The sequence below is a fragment of the Dermochelys coriacea genome, chromosome 14, assembly GCF_009764565.3.
Source record: "Dermochelys coriacea isolate rDerCor1 chromosome 14, rDerCor1.pri.v4, whole genome shotgun sequence".
NCBI lineage: Eukaryota > Metazoa > Chordata > Testudines > Dermochelyidae > Dermochelys > Dermochelys coriacea.
In genome coordinates this window covers 8,020,628-8,038,562 of record NC_050081.1, presented here as the reverse complement: position 1 = coordinate 8,038,562, position 17,935 = coordinate 8,020,628, and the positions used below count along the sequence as shown (strand labels likewise).

At 43.5% G+C, this 17,935-nt stretch overlaps 1 protein-coding gene across 1 annotated transcript in view; it reads right to left on the bottom strand.

Moving 5' to 3' along the window:
- Positions 1 to 6,718, bottom strand: part of CACNG4 (calcium voltage-gated channel auxiliary subunit gamma 4) — a 55,556-nt gene extending 48,838 nt beyond the window's left edge. The window contains exon 1 of the mRNA XM_038372361.2: positions 6,318 to 6,718. Within this exon, the coding sequence (XP_038228289.1) occupies positions 6,318 to 6,540 (223 nt within the window). The 5' untranslated portion in view covers positions 6,541 to 6,718. The remainder of the gene's footprint in view (positions 1 to 6,317) is intronic.
- Between the last annotated feature and the right edge of the window lie 11,217 nt (positions 6,719 to 17,935).

The window sequence follows — 17,935 nt, the reverse complement described above, 5'->3', positions numbered from 1 at the left end:
CCAATGAAGTGAGCTGTAGCTCACGAAAGCTTATGCTCAAATAAATTTGTTAGTCTCTAAGGTGCCACAAGTACTCCTTTTCTTTTTGTGTAGCCTGATACTCCCTATTGGCAATATATCCGATTGAAGAGGGTAAATTAATCCATCAACAAATAAGTCACATATGCATAAATTGACTCCCAATCTACATGTTCCATACAGCAATATAGGAAAAACTGATGTGCTAAATCCATGCTGTATTTTGAGATCTGCCATTGCAAATGACGAAGGAAGCACATGTCCAGACCTTCGGTTTTTTTAGGGAATAGATGGAGCCTTTAGTATAGTTTCTGCTAGCAGCTCCTCTAACACAGCCTTTCCCAGTTTTTAAAGACACACAGTGTGATGATCTGAGGTCAGAAATTAGAAGAGATTTAAGCTCTGTTGCCAAACAAGCCACTTCAAGCTCAGAAATTCTATCTAGCAAGCAAAATGCCATAAATAGAAAAATTATCTTAAAAAGTCTGTCAAAAATAATTCACCCAAGTTCCAACTTCCGGCAAGTTCCTACTGCACAAGTGCTACAAGGATAATACTGGATTCATAAGAACCATAGTTAAAACTGATCCATGCAGCACAAATTCTTTAACATCATGAGGAGGAAGTGATGTGTTTTAATCAGAGGGGGAATCAGAAAAATGCATGGACTGGAAGAGAATGAAGATCTGGGCTGATTCTCAGAGCCCTTTTCAAGTGTGTTTTGTTTTGTTTTAAAACATTTGGTGCTAAATGTTCAAGCCTCAGCTGTACCTGCAGAATATGTACTGTGCCCAAGAAATAGTTTATTGCACACTCATAAGTACTGTATGATACATTCACTCACCTTTGTGTTTTCCACATACAGCAATCTACTTGCACAGCATGAGTATAGGCTCATATGAACAGAGCATTTTGAGACAGAAAAGTGTTCATGATTTACTTGTCTGAGTAAGAAGAAAAGGTGTACTTGTGGCACCTTAGAGACTAACAAATTTATTAGCGCATAAGCTTTTGTGAGCTACAGCTCAGTCTGAGTAAGGACCATGAACTTGCTTTTACAGTATTCACCTTGTATGGTAACTTCCTTTTATGTGCTTGCCTCAAATATTGTACAAGTACATTTTCTTTTGTTTGCAAGAATGTTCACAGAAGCAGAACATGTCACAAATACCCACGTGAATGTGCATTCATCCATGCCAGACGCGTTGCAGATAATTGTGCAAATAGGCATTTGTGCAAATGCTTGAGCTATAAGTGATTCGCTAGTGCTTTTCTCCTGTTTATAAATGTTTCAGTCATTCAGTCGAGGAGCACAAACAATACCTATGTGAATTAAGTGACCAATCACACAACACAAATAACAAATTACAAAACAGTGAATATTCAAAACAACAGTCACAGCAAATAGTTCAGGGGTAATCTATGCACTGAAATGTTTAATAAAACACTCTTTGAATAATTTCAAACAACAAATACATTCCCCAATTTCCTATCTTAATCTCACAGGGCCCAGTCCTGTAAACACTGGGAGTAGTGCTGTCTCCTGTGAATAGTTCTATTGACTACAGTATGATGATTTCAGGGAAGGATGTGGTGGTGGTTTTAAAATATACCACTATTTTTCTAGGTTAGGTTTCAATACACACATCAAATGAAGTGGTACTAGACATATACCATATTAGTAGAAGCTACAGAAAAATTACATGTAGCTGTATGTTTCTCTAACTTAGCTTATCTTGATTTCTGTGGGGCTATTCATAGTAGGAAGCTTTACACCTGGTAGTGTTTGCAGGATTGAACCCATTGACCTCTCAGGGCAGATGCTCAATTGGCACAATGGGCATTATGGAGCTATAAGTTACACCAGTTGAAGATCTGTCCCCTAGACTGTAACCAGATCATATAGTTAAAAAGAGATTACAGTTTTAGCTACTGTTATGGGTCTGTCTTCCACAGATTATGCAAGTTCTAGACCATTACCCTAAGATCAGTAAAAGAGGCATGAAGCTGCAACTTCTACTATAAGTATATGCACATTACCACTGGGGAATTTTTTAACAGTTTGTTATTTAAGAATGGATAAATTAGATATATGTATTAAATCCTTTGGGAAATAGTGCTACTGTCTAAAGTAGCATTTCTCAAATGCGGCAACCGTGGCTGCATGTGGCTACCAGGAGCTTTTCTTGCAGCCACAGTCTCCTGGAAAGTGATGGGGGGCCACAAAGCAATGGTCCACCAGTAGTGGTTGGGCCCTTCCCCCCTTTGGAGACACAAATGCTGGAGGAGCAGGCAGCCAGTGAGTTCCCAGGGCAGTGGAGTCAGGCTTCAGTCCTTGGGTGGTGGGTGGCAGGCTCCAGCCATGGGATTCAGGCTCCATTCCCTGGCCACACGGTGGCAGGCTCTGGCCTGAAGCTCTCCCCTCCCATCACACCTGCGTCCCCGTTGCCTCCATATCCACCATCCAGGGCTTAATTTGTCCCAGGCTTGCTGGAACTGAGTTAGTCTGATATGAAAAGTGATATTTGTATGTTTGTTGATATTAATATCTAGCAAGTATTTAAAAAAGCAAGCAAAGAAGCAAAAGAAACAACAAGAAAAAAGACAAGAACCTGCAAAGCATCTTATTTGTGTTTCTATTCTGTTTAGGTCCAGTAAAGAATAGAGACAACTGTACAGTACTTTTAATATTGAGTCTGCAACAAAAAAAATCCTACATAAATAAATTACAACGATTTGGCCATGTATATGTGCATATGTATTTGTTTTTCCTATAGAACTGACTAGGACAACATAATTTCAGCCCAAACAGAATCCCAACCAAAAAAGAGAATTTTCCAGAGCCCTAAATTGTATTTATCTACTAGTTGCCAATTTGTTAAACAATGTGGAAAGGAGGAAAACACTAAAGAACGCCTAGAGCTCAGAGAAAGCACTATCTTTTCCCGTGTGTTTCAACATTTTCTCTTTGATCATTTGGAATTTTTCTGAGTCTTGATATGTAACAGTTTGAAATCAAGAGTATACATTTTCACAGATATAGGTTAAAAATATTTTAATGGACAATTTCAACTGACCTAAAATACACTCATCTCTAACACTTTATTCATGCCAGTAATTTAAGAGGTTGTTTAACAAATTTCCAGCTTATGAATGTTTACGTCTTAGATCTGTCACCAAGATAAGAGTCAGGTGGTGTTAAACCCATAAAAATAAATGAAGTATCTTTTTATAATGATTATTAAACAAATAAACAAAAAAACAGAGTTCTAAAAATGGGTCTTCAAACCAGACTACTTAAATTAAACATAAACATTCGTAACCTGAAAATGTTCTCCCACTGTCTGCCTCATCAGAATTTTAAGTATTATATTATGACTTTAATAAAAGAACCATCAGTGGAAACTGATTAGCTCAGATTGTCACTCTTGTTTACTTGGATATCTTTTTAGACATTTCTTTATTATTTTTTAAAACATCAAAAACCTACAGTAGTGAAACCAAGGTGTCATGATGTGATTTTAAACTTTGATATTTTCATGTACCTGTACAATATATTTTCAAAGAGAGTGTTTGAGAAGAATGAATAATTTGCAATGAATTATTTATGTGATGAATGTAGCCTCTCTTTCTGCTTATCCGTGAACAGATATCAATTTTCTCAGATTTATGCATTCTTTGAATATGACAAATAACTTTCAGATTTTTTTACTTTGTGATCATGAATATTTGAATGTCAATCAGTATTGCTTCATTGAGATTGGTTAGATAAGTCACATGGTATCTATTCTCTTCTCTGAATAGATTAATGTTCAAGCTCCAGCAACCCAAATCTTCTATATGTGACTTTGCAGGTGGAAGAACTTCCACTACCTGTGGAAGTAAAATTTGATTTCTCACATCTTCAAAGCAAAAGGGGACAAACTGTCACCAGAGTGTGGACAATGTAGACAAATACTGTATTAGTGGACGTTTATCTGCAATATTTGCCCAGCTCTCAACACTTTACTAGGCGCTTTAGTTTTGTACAAAGAGTCTGATCTAGGTTCAATTGAAGTCAAGGTAAAAACCCTCCCACTGGTTTCAACGGAAGCAGGATTAGGCATCTAATTATGAGATTCTTTAAAGATCAAGGTGAAATGTTGGCTCCACTTATAGCAATGGAAAAATCCCATTGTTTGCAGTGAAGGCAGGGTTTCACCTCAGATATGAGGGCCCCAATCCTGCAAACTGTTCTGAGCAACTCTTGATTAATGCTGAGGAACCTACTTTTCCAATGAACAAAGAGCCTGGAGGTCAGAAGACCAAACTTGGCCAGAACCTCAAAATTTGGCCCAATGGTTTTCAAGGGGAGTTGAGGATGCTCAGCCCCTCCTAAAATAACCTCAGCATTACTCAGGCTCAGACCCACATTTTCTAGGTGTAATTGAAAAAGAAAAATCAGGTGATATGTTGGGATCCTTTAAGGAGTTGCCAAACAAAGCTTCTGTATTTCCAATAAAACCAGGGCAGGTTTCAAATGGCTGCGATTCTTCCATGTTTTGACTGAAAAGCATTTTTCCTCGGAGACTATGATGGACTTGCAACATATTTCCTGGGTAATTATTCATCGGGTAGCAAAGCAGGCCACTGCCAGAGAAAAACGATCTTCCCACGGAACCTTTACAGCAGTAGCTGGATGATGACAACCGCTCCCAGGCTTCTAGGATGCCACAGCTAAGAAAATAAAACCTGCACTGTACTAACTGCCCATCTCTGACTTATCGCTGCTCCTGTCTGAGTGTTGGTAAAGTTTCCCTTCTCCACAACCTGCCTAGGCACCGGGCAGGGTCGAGATTTCCGCGCCCCAGCAGCCCGGCTCCCCTTGCCAGCATCTGGGGTGCCAGGATCCCCCTCAGCCGGCTTCCTTCCCCACAGCCAGCCGCTCAGGGCTCTTGGCTGCCAGGGGCTGTTTCCCTTCCGTGGGGCTCCCCCCTGAACGGCTCCGCGTCCCTTTACTAAACCAACGAGCCGAGTTGGGCGGAGAAGCCGCCTTTGGCTGGAGTGGGGACGCGGCGTCCTGACACCGTGGTAGGGTTTAGCTTGTAACTGGGGCACGGGGGTGGGGGGGAGAGGATCTTGTTAGTCTGATTCAGATCCCATTGTTTAGACGGGGCAGCCCCTTAGGGCACAGACCCTGTCTGTCCTCTGGGCACCGGCTGAGCACACACTGCAGGGGCTTCAACCATGGTTCTCAGGGTCTGTCCGGAGAGAAACCAACCCCCCGCCCTCGGTCACTCTCACTCTCTCTCTCACACACACACCCCTGCGATGAAAGGGCAGGTCCCACCACACTCGTCTTTCATAGATTCATAGATACTAAGGTCCGAAGGGACCATTCTGATCATCTAGTCCGACCTCCTGCACAGCGCAGGCCACAGAATCTCACCCACCCACTCCTATGAAAAACCTCACCCAGGTCTGAGCTATTGAAGTCCTTAAATCATGGTTCAAAGACTTCAAGGAGCAGAGAAGCTCCCTCAAGTCAACCATGCCCCATGCTACAGAGGAAGGCGAAAAACCTCCAGGGCCTCTCCAATCTGTCCGGGAGGAAAATTCCTTCCGACCCTAAATATGGCGATCAGCTAAACCCTGAGCATATGGCAAGATTCACCAGCCAGATACTACAGAAAATTCTTTCCTGGGTAACTCAGATCCCATCCATCTAATATCCCATCTCAGGGGATTTGGCCTATTTACCCTGAATATTTAAGATCAATTACTTACCAAAATCCCATTATCCCATCATACCATCCTCCTCCATAAACCTATCAAGTAGAATCTTTAGCTCTTTTTGCCCCCACTGCTTCCCTTGGAAGGTTATTCCAAACTTCACTCTGATGGTTAAAACCTTCGTCTAATTTCAAGTCTAAACTTCCTGGTGGCCAGTTTATACCCAGCCGCACCAGTCGGTGTGTTTCCCGGGGAGAGCGGGCAGGGAGCGGGGCTCGGAGAGGGCAGCTCGCCGGGGCAAGGCATCCCCTGTCCCAGGTCCGGGTCCCATAGCAATCTCCGAGAGACCGGTTGCCAAGGCAACCTCCTCCTCCTCCTCCTCGCCCGAGGGACCGAGGCGGAGAGTCGGGCTCCGTCGAGGCTCTGGCTGGCCGGGGCGCAGCCCCAGCTAGGGACCCAGCCTGGTCTGTGCAGCAAAGTTACTTTCCTGCATCTTTGCTTCCTTCCTTCTGCTCTCACCCCCTCCTCCCCCCAGCCCCACACACCTTCCCCCCACCTTCACCCCACCGCCCCAGCGCGGGCCGTACCTTCCAGGCAGCAGATCCGCCAGAGCCCGGAGTGAGTGAGGTCCCCCTTCGCCTTGCGGGGCTGGCTCTGCGTCTCCTCCATGCTGAGGTTGGTCCCGTTGCAGATGTGGGCGCTGGAGTAGAGCCAGTAGTCGGTGCCGATGGCGATGGCCATGAGGCTGAAGGCGGCGAACGCGCCCACCGTGGTCAGCAGCATCTGGACCCCCCGGTCACACCACACCATGGTGCTTCATAGCCCCCCGCGCCGGCTCAGGGGGCAGCAATCGACCGAGGCAAGGCGCTGCCTCCCCCCCCGCCAGCACCGCCCACCCAGCCCGGGCATGGGGGGGGAAGGAAACAATGCCCCAAGTCTCCCTGGGGAGCTGCTAGCCTCCTCCGCCCCGGTGCACGGGGGGGGGGCAGCGAGCCCGGCGGGAGAAGCTCGATCCCCCCGCCTCCCTAGCCCCTCCTGAGCCGCTGGGGCCCAGGGTCCCCCCTCCACCCTCCTGCACCCCCGTGCACACCAGCCATGCCTCCCCCTGCCCAAACTCCGAGGAGCGGCTAGCTGAGGAAGCGGAGAGGGCTGCGGAGGCTCCGCCTCTCCTCGCTGGACCACTAGGTAAGTCTCAGGCAGAGGCGGTGGGGCCGGGGGGCGCCGACCGAGCTTGGCCAGGCACCGGCGAGGAAGCCCCAGTCGAGCTGCCGAGGGCTAACCGGGCGCCCTGGCTGCTGCAGGAGAGGCTTTGTGGAGGCTGGGTGGCCCCCAGCTGGCTCTGGGGGGGTGTGCGACACGCCCGTGTTCCACGCACTGCCAGCCCCCTGCCTGGAGCAGTCACCCTCCCCTGCCCAACTTGGTGGAGCTCCTCAGTCCTCCCCCCAAGCTGCTGCTCATGGGCTGTGTATGTGGAAAGAGAGCGTCCACCCTCCCCCCCCCCCCATCATCTCCTGGTGGGCAGGGGTGGAGGAAGGGAAGTGCATGCCCAGGGATCCAGTCCCTGAGCCAGGGAGAGAGAAGGAGCCTATCCCCTGGGTGGAGGAATTAGGGAAAGATGTGCAGGGAATCCCTAGGAAGAGAGTGACTAGGAAAGAAATAGTCTCCTAGGATCCTGTTCCTCGGTGAGAGAAGAAGATGGGTGGGGAAAGCACAATATCTCAGGAATCTCTGTCTCCCTGCTGCAATGCCCACAAGGAGGGAGAAAATGGAGAGGAGAAAATCCATTCTCCTGCCAGAGGGAGAAGAGTGGAAGAGGCACCTCCACCCAGGGACAGGAGTCCACCCAGGGAGAGAAAAGACACCACTTTCTTGGAGCAGAAGAGTATCAAAAAGGGGGCATCCCAAAGCTGGTAACCACACCCCGGGGAAGGGAGGATGGGAGGTGTAGGGGGTGGAACTGCCCAGATCTCGGTGTAGCAACCCTGCAAATATCTGGATCCGGTACCTCAGTCCTGCTGGATCCCGATAGGTTTTGGTCCCAACCGCTCAAATTCCAATGCCTAACCAGAGACTAGGTCTGGCTGCTCCCATTGTACCAACAATATCTGGACCCCAAGGCATCCCAGACAGGAGTGCCACATTTTCACTGCCTCAGCAGAGAACAAGTGTTGCCAATCCTACTGAGCCTTAAACATTCTGACCCTGATGCAGTCCAGTGCAATAGCTCCACAAAAACTCAGATCTGGCATCACTTCACAACAGTCAAAATGTAGGCTTGGATTACAGCAAGGGGCCACTTGTGTGTGTGGGGATTGTAAATTCTTTGAGACAGGGACCATGTCTCCTTTTGTTTTTGTTCTGTAGCTAGCATATAGTGGGTCTTACCTGTACTATTAATAAATTCGCAAAAAGAAATGGAGTACTTGTGGCACCTTAGAGACTAACAAATTTATTTGAGCATAAGCTTTCGTGAGCTACAGCTCACTTCATCGGATGCATTTGGTGGAAAAATGCATCCGATGAAGTGAGCTGTAGCTCACGAAAGCCTATGCTCAAATAAATTTGTTAGTCTCTAAGGTGCCACAAGTACTCCTTTTCTTTTTGCGAATACAGACTAAAACGGCTGCTACTCTGAAACCTATTAATAAATTATAATTATAATATTAAACTAGATGGAAATCTTATCTAAAAAAACTAATGACATGCTTTCTGCCAAGAAGGAAAGATAGAGACAAGATGGGTGAGGTAATATCTTTTATCAGCCCAAATTCTGTTGGTGAAAAAGACAGCCTTTCCAGTTTACACAGAGCTCTTCTTCAGGGAAAGATGTGCTTTATGGAAATTAATTTGGGGTGGAGTTCATTTCAGTTGCAAAGGATTTCAAAGATAAAAGAGACACATTTTGAAAATCTGATGAAGCGAGCTGTAGCTCATGAAAGCTTATGCTCAAATAAATTTGTTAGTCTCTAAGGTGCCACAAGTACTCCTTTTCTTATTTTGAAAACAGAAGCCTATTGATTTAACAAAGAACCTTTCATATTAACTGCTTCAGTTTAGAACCATGGGCAGGAGAGATTTCAGACTCTTACCTAAACCTGACCTTTTGGAAAGGGATTTTTGCAGCTTATCTACATAGGGGAATTTACCAGCGCAATGATGCCAGTATAATTATACCTCTATAACTCCCCATGTGGACACTCTTATGTTGGAGTAAGAGTGGCCACAGGGGAGGTGTAGCAATATAATTATAGCAATATAATTATGCTGGTAAATTTCTCCATGTGGGCAAGCCCTTATTCTATGATCAAGCACAAAACAACATTATAGGTGCATATTCTGGCTCCTATTTTCTTTTGGGGAATGGGGGTGGAACAGGATGTGAAAATGTTTACTCCAGGAGAATGCTTATGGGAGAAATGTCTAAACAAAGTTTCACCATGCTACCACTATTTCCTTTTCCCCTCCTTTCTCTGAATGATGAGTCAGATGACTGGAAAGCAATGTTGATCGGTTGATGTGTATTTGTGTTGAGTGAATGTGGCAGCACGAGTTTTGTGTGTTTGAATTCGGATGTGGGAGGATGAGAGCTACAAACCTCCAGAAATACAGGCCTGATCCAGTGCAGTTCATTTAGTACTTCTGGGTGAGATTCACAACTGTATTGATTTACTGGGTATTAGGAACCTAAGTAGCTTTGTGAATCCCATCCTTTGTGACTTCTTTGTTCAGGGTTCCAACTTTGAACTGTATTTCAAAGGGCAGTGTGTTTTTTAAAGAAAAATTAAAAAACATCTTTGATTAAGTATATTCTATAGAGTTCTTTCAGAGCCATTTTTCATTTAAGATGTCTGTCAGGGAAGTACTTAGGACCTCTTAATCCCTGGAGTTATGCAGGCTCCTACATTCTACCTTTTGTGACTTCCACATTGAGGTCAGTGTGAATCTGAATCAAAATGGGAGCAAAGTTTGCACTGAAATGAACACAGAATGTCTGCCTTCCTCTGCACACAGCAGAGTCCTTAGAGATTTAAAGGGGCAGTAGATAGAAGAAAAAAACAAAACAATATTTATATTCCACACAAAAAATGACATTAAGAGAACATGATTTAGCTTGCAAACTCAAGCAATCAAAGGTCAGGAAATGCCAGAATTAAGGTTGCCTGTTCAACCTTAATTTGACCCCTTTGTTCATATGCATTATGGTACAGTCTTTAATTACATGGTCACATACTTCACTTTACATACTTAATCATGTTATTTTAGTGTAGGTTTTGATTGTTTTATGAATATCGGGTAGCTGATATTCTCTGTCACTAAACAGTTATTGTTATTTGTATAACCACGAGCCCTACTAATGGACCAAGACCCATTGTGTTAGGTGCTGTACAAGCACTGAACCACAGACAGTCCCTGCTCAAGAGAGTTTACTATCTAAGTATAAGATAAGAAACATATGGCTACAAATGGATAGGTAGGGGAGTGCAAGGAAACAATAAGACAATATAAGGGAGGGCTCTGAGGTACTACAGAGAATTCTTTCTCAGTTATCTGCCTAGTGAGTCTTGCCCACATGCTCAGGGTCTATCTGATCGCAATGTTTGGGGTCCCCCAGGGTTAGTTTGGCAGAGACCGTATGTATGTGGCAGGGGAGGGGTTTGCCTTCCTTTGCAGCATGGGGCCTGGGTCACTTGCAGGTTTAAACTAGTGTAAACAGTGAATTCCCCTAATTTGAAGTCTTTAAATCATGATTTGAGGAAGACAGCAGTGACTCAGCCAGAGGTTAGGGGTCTATTAGAGTGGGTGGGTGAGACTCTGTGGCCTGCAATGTGGAGGAGGTCAGACTAGATGATCAGGATGGTCCCTTCTGACCATAAAGTCCATGAGTCAGCACACTAGTCACTTATCTGTTGTCAATTTTTTTTGCAGGCGTTACAGAAAAGCAGAGTTTAAAAAGAGGGATTTGAAGGAGGAGAAGGCAGTTTTGCAGATGTTTTGGGAGAGTTCCTCTCAAGAGGCAGCATGGATGAAAGTTTGGAAGAGAGTTTTTAGCTGCATGGATGGATACGAAGGTCACAGCTTTGGGTATGTTTATACTGGAGCTGGGTGTGTTCCCCTGCTTGAGCGAGTGTGCTAAAATGGCATGGTGGATGTTGTGGCATGGGTTAACCACCCAAGCTCAGACCCACCGAACCCCTGGGTATGTACGCAGGCATCTAGCCCATGTTATAACATGCATATTGCTATTTTTAGCATGCTAAGTTGAGCAGAACTAGCACATTTGTCTACCTGGGCTAGGAGGCTTGCTCCCAGCTGCAATGTACACATATCCTTAGAGGTGTTCTGCAAAAAGAATCAGCAAGATTTAAGCCTAGCGTGGATGTGAGGACCTAAAAAGGAGTGTGAGTCAAAGATGACCCTCAGGTTATGGGCTTGAGTGTCAGGCATATGATTTGGATGCACTGGAAAGGGAATAATTAGGGCGAGGGAGAGGAAAACCTTAAAACTCATCTACACAAACAGCATGACATTTAAACCAACAAGGAAATGAGAAAGATCAGTCTGCATGACAGTTAGACAAGAAGATACTGCTCACCAAAAACTGTACCTGCAGGAGATAATCTAAAACCCTGTCAGGACTGAAAGATGACCTGCATCATTTCAGGTTAATAGATGGTAGGGTCATCATCTCAGGAACAAACAAAAACCCTTTGGACCCCGAAGCAAAGATCAGCAAATGCAATGCAAAGAATGAGGAATATGAACACAAATGAGATTTTGATTTTCTAATGCTACTACTTAGCACTTAAACAGGGCTTTTCATATTCAAAGCACTGTACAACCAACCTCTAACAGAGCCTCCCAATGAGCCTGTGAAGTAGGAGCTGCTGTTATTGCCATTGAAGGTAATGGTCCGAATGATGGCCTTACTCCATTTTCGCACAGCCCTTACTTAGGCAAAATCCTGTTGATTTTTGCCTGAGTAACAACTGAGTAAGGACTACAGGCCTTGGCTCTGTATTTGCATTTGTGGTAATCAGGTTTCCTGAGTTTTATTTCCACCTCTGCCACAGGCTTCCTGTGTGAGCTTTAGGCCTGGTCTACACTAGGGTGGGGGGGTATCCATCTAAGTTACGCAACTGCAGCTACAGGAATAGCATAGCTGTAGTCGATGTACTTAGATCTACTTACCATGGTGTCTTCGCTGCGGTAAGTCAACAGCTGATGCTCTCCCGTGGATTCCACCTGTGGCTCTCGCGCCGGTAGAGTACCAGAGTCAATGGGAGAGCACTTGGCGGTCGATTTATCGTGTCTAGACTAGACGTGATAAATTGACCCCCCCACACTGGATCGATCGCTGCCCGTCCAGCAGGTAATGTAGACAAACCCTTAGTAAGGCCATGTCTTCACTAGAGAGCTTACAGCACACAGCTGTCCCGATGCAGCTGCACTGCTGTAAGATCTCTCCTGTAGCTGCTCTACGCTGATGCAAGAGACCTCTCCTATCGATATAATTAACTACTCACAGTGAGCAGCGCTTCTGTTGGCGTAACTTATGTTGCTCGGTGGGTGTGTTTTTTTTCACACCTCTGCATGGCATAAGTTATACTGACAAAAATGGTATTAAAAAGAAAAGGAGTACTTGTGGCACCTTAGAGACTAACAAATTTAGCTCACAAAAGCTTATGCTCTAATAAATTTGTTAGTCTCTAAGGTGCCACAAGTACTCCTTTTCTTTTTGCGAATATAGACTAACACAGCTGCTACTCTGAAAAATGGTAGTGTAGACATAGCCTAAGTCACTTACTCACTCTGTGCCTCTAGTTCTCCACCTATAATAGAGGATAATGCTTTCCTAGATCCGAAAATCATTACATTTGGGAGGTAGTCAGATGCTAAGTCAGCAGGGAGGGCCACTGAAATGCCTATGAGCAAATGGGGGGGGGGGATTTTCAAAATCAAAAATGGGAGTTGGGTGCACAAGGCTTGCTTTGACTTTCGGTGGAAGTTAGGTGCATAACCGTGCCTCAAGTAAACTCCCCTTACGTGAAAATCTGTCTACTAGGGACTTTCGGTGGAAGTTAGGTGCTTAACTGTGCTTCTAGTAAACTCCCCTAAAGTGAAAATCTTTCTATTAGGGATAGCAGAACCAGTTTGGGTGAAATCCAAAGCAGAATGAATCATCACTCCCTCCCCCCACCAAACATTTAAGTTTAATAAAGTTCAATACACTTTTCATTTAAAAAGAGATCTGTGTGCCCCTGCGCTTTGTGGCAGAGAAGGAGTGAGATACTGAAGCAGCAGAAGACAGATATTTTAAACCTGGCAGAGCATTTATTACTATGCTTAATTATTAGTATCACCATAGCACCTAGTCATGGATCAGCACCCCAGGGTTCAGGGAACTCCAGTCCAGTAGGTGTGCAACTCATGCATGCCACTGAACTGTGCTTCTCAGGTGCCCCCAGCACAGAGAAGGAATTAGAAAGCAGGATAAGGTGGGATGAGACTAGAGTTTTCCAACCACATGGATCCACCAGCCAATCTCCCCCAGGAAACAGGTTTCAGAGTAGCAGCCGTGTTAGTCTGTATTCGCAAAAAGAAAAGGAGGACTTGTGGCACCTTAGAAACTAACAAATTTATTTGAGCGTAAGCTTTCGTGAGTTACAGCTCACTTCATCAGATGCATTCCCCCAGGAAAGGTGACGTAGCCGCGGCAGGGTATCACAGAAGAGTTCTGCTGTATGACTGAGAATGAGGATTCCTGTGGGACTCCTCGGTTTGTGGCCCAGTAATTCAGGCTGGGCCAAAGAAAGGATTTGGCCCATAGAAAGTAGACATAAATTAGCAGAGCCAGTTTATAAAATACAGTATCCATATCATACAAACCCAAATGCTGGTGTGCATGGGATTGGTTTCCCCACTACACTTTTTGCATGGAAAGCCATTGTTTATGGTATAAAGGGCCTTAATTCTGAGTGTGTGAGAACCGGTGAGCCCGTCACACAGAGCTGCATCAGAAGCAGACAATTTCTGCCCATCCTCCCCATTTCCCCCTCAGTTTTAAAATGGAGAACTCTGTACTCTTTTAAATGCATGAAGTGGATTCTGAGAGAGCTAATACGATATTCCACTACTGAAAGCTGGTAGAGTATTTTACACTGAAGTTTGATCCTAGTGATTTTCTAAGGATTTTGCATCCAGTAGACCCAATCATAGAATAATCTCTATTCATGGTGGGAGGAAGGCAAAAGTGTTTAAAGTTTTCAATAGAGAAAAGCATGTAGACTTCGCTTAAATGCAAAACCCCTATGATCCCTTTATGTAGAAAATTTGTTTTATGTAATCTCTGTTTTGCAGACTTAGAAAATGACCCTTTGCTTATAAGATTACCTACAGCCTTATCATGCTCTCACTGACCTCAATAACAAAACTCAGGCTGTGTGTAGGATCAGGCTCATTGTTATTATCTATAACATCCTAAATTTCCATGCCGGTTCAAGGCCCCATTGTGCTAAGCACTGTACAAACACAGGAAGGAACAACCTCTGGCCTGAGGAATCGAGAAAAGAATTTACAATATATATACTGATGTCCAGAACAATTAATATTGGCCTCTTTATAAAGATAGAAACTTGAACGCCTTCAAATTCCATGTCGTTCAGATTCAAATCCTGTCCTAACCCTTCTGTTTCTGAACTGAAAATAAATTGTTTTTGGAATCCAATTTGGATACATCCAAAATCTTGTGAGAGCAGTCATCCTCACAAGGTTTTATCCAAAGTCTGCAGCCATATCACAGGGATAGCAACATGCAAAGACTTTCACCATTGAACATACCTACCTCCACCGCAAATGCATGCCACATCCCTAAAAGCAGAATTTGACCCTGAGGGAGTATTACATGAAGCTTTTCTTACCTAAGCTCTAAAAATTCAGAATGTTGCTTAAAGATATTTTTGCAAATGGTATGAGCTGGGACTTGCTTGAATTTTTCTCTGAATGAAAATCATTGCTTCATTGAATAAAGCTTTTGCTGTGGATACAGTTTGACCATCATCAAAGCCTAAGACAGACATTTCTCTTTATTCTCCCTTGCCCTTTCCAAGCTTTTAGCTGTATGCCTGCTGTGTGTGAGAGAGAATGAGTTTTAACATCTAAGAATACCCTGAAGCTACAAGTACACCAGTGTAATTGACTATTGTCATCCCCTGTGTGCCTTGATATCTTTCCTATCTAATTTGATGCCAGTCATTAGGAGAAAAAAAATCTTTAAACATTTAATTGTAATTATACCACATATAAAGAGATGAAAAATGTTTTATGTATCATGGGCGGCATCTTGTGCTGTGTCGGATAGCCCTCTTTTATATCTGGAATAATTATGGGATTCAGTTCTGAAACTGAATCTTTAACAGTGGGTTTTCACTGCTGCACAAATTTCTGAAGTGAGGAAATCTGCCGAATGACCCTTGGAGGCAAATCAACATAGAAAATATAAAATGAAAGACAAACAGTATCTGGTACATAACACATATTTAAATGATAAAGTCACTAAAGCTATTCATAGAATTACAGGTTTGGCTATGCTCACACAGAAAGGCTATGGCATAGTCAGGGTGGAACCCATCTTTCCAGTGCTTTACGCACAAGACCATTCTCTCCTTCTCATTTTATTATATTCATAACGTCTTGCAAGGTGCCTTTCATCTCAGGGGATCCCACACTGTATAGAGCATTCTCTTCACCCACAATTGAACTGCAGGCAGGCAGACAGGTCACCACCATCTCTTACATCTGTTTAGGCTAGGAAGTGAAGATTTTATGGGAAGATTTAGAAGTCAGAAGCCCTTTTCCTTGTCCCATCCAAAAAGTCCCTTAATAGTTTTCTGACTCTCATCTTGGGGTGAGGAGACAAAAACCAATCACTGTAGAGGAAAAATGTAGTTGCTCATTTGCCATGTGACAGGAAACATCACATCCTCAATTCTATTATTTCTTTTACTATACTAAATATGCTGAGGATTTAATCATGGAAGGCAAGACAACATACCTGCTTTCTAATAAATGCAACATACGCAGAAGCAACTCTGAATCATCCATACTAACAACATAACTAGTTTCCCAAGAAGCCAGATGCTACTATTGGAAAAAGTAGCTGCCAAGACTTGTCGGTGGAGCCTAGAAATCCAAGCATTATAGGATGAGACAGACTTGATGGCAATGCTGCTCTGTCTATAAGAATTCAAATTTTTTTCCCGTTTTTTAAAATTGAAAAATATTTTTGCCAGAGACTTGCATGAAAAATCAAAAAGTTAAAACCAATGAGTGGGTAGCGTCTGTGTATTGTATTCCTGTAAAAATACACAGAGGATTTTGATTATTTTACAGTACATAGCTTGATGTATCTTTTTTATAGTAGACAGGTAAGGGAGAATACTATTAATTTATTTGCTTGATCATCTTATGAGAGATGATGGGTCACATTAGTTGGCTTGCTAATTAATACATAAAATATCAATGGACTTCACATTAAAAATGTAGAATGCACTAATAATGCACACATTTCACGAGTCTGCATGTCTCCAGTTCTTTGTGTTCTTTATCCATTATGCATAACTGCTTCTCTTACCACTTAGGGTACTATTTTAAGAGACTTACCCTTTAGTTAACCCACAGTTTGACTGTAGGTACTCATGGCTGGAAAATTCATTGCATCCTGAGATAGTACATTTAACAATAAAATGTCAGGAGCACAAGTTAAAAGTATGATTGAGGGGGTTGGGAAGATGGTACAAAAAGGAGCAAGAGGACAGGGCTAACAAGACCGTGATCTCGATCCTGCAATGAACTTCAATAGGCACAGGGATGTGCATAAATTTCATATGGTAACTTAAAAAGCACCATTGAAGGTTGATGCCCAAGTCTGTCATCTACTCTGTGGCTTCTAGTGATACGGAAGGAATCAAGGCTGTCCCTTCAGAGGAATGTGGTAGCCAGATGAGATGCCACTGTATGTTTCCATTGCATCAGACCCAGCTCCTGCATTGGGGTGAATAACTCAATATCTTTATGACAATGGAAACCAGATAAGGATGAGCTGACCGAGGCTTAATCCAAACAAGACTGAAATAATGTTGGCAGGCACGGGCTGGGAGCTAAAACTGGAACAAGCGGCATTCATTCCCATAGAAATGTCCGCAGGAAGTTAATAGGATTTACCATGGGGAATGATGACCCTTGACTCCATTCCCCTATCCAGATGGCCACTCCCCACTAACACACACACAATCTTGTGCAGAGGGGGGTGGTGTGCTGAGTGAAAAGAAGATGGTGAGTCTTGGGCTCTCTCCCCTTCCACTTGTATCCATAGGTGCTGGAACTAGGAGTGCTGCCGCATCCCCTGGCTTGAAGTGGTTTCCATCACATACAGGGTTCATAGTTCTGTTCAATGGTTCTCAGCACCCCCACTGTACAAATTGTTCCAGTGCCTTCCTTGTACTTGGCAGATTTGGCCAATATTTGTGCCACTTCAGCACCTGTCAATGAAAGTTGAGGATTTGGCTCCTTGTTTTAAAGTTCACAATGAATGAGACTTGTGTTGCAGCATTTTTTTTAATACACTTGCATCATAACATGGCCTAAAATGCTGGCAACTGAAAATGGGAACTATCTAGGGTTTACTTCCCTGATCCTTTGTATCCTAATGAGTGTTGCCTGGATTCAAAAGAACCACTTTTTGTCATTCCACACAAATAAAGACACATTTAGTGTCTTTAATGTACTTAAAATAAATCTTAATTCAAACAAATGTTCTTCCTCTCTAGACCTAAGGGAAAGCCTTCTGCAGCATTGTACAGTGATGCTGACTGAGATCACATGAAGTGTAAAATGAGCCAATCTTAAAAAACAATGTATCACTGGCCTGCCTACAGAGCAGAGGAGAATTACCATAGTCCAATGAAAGGAAATAGCTTGCTGCACACATAACTGCATTTTAACCATTTTAAAAAGGCCTTCAAAGTGAACATCTTGGAGGGTAGATTGAGAGATGCACATTTTTAGGGTAAGTCTTAAATATTTAAATCAATCCGGAATACAATTCTACATCACATCTTATCTTTTAATCTGTCTAAAGTAACTTCCCAGGAGAGACGGTTGAATAATTTCAAGCCAGATAATACTGTATTTGAAGGAAAATTCTGCA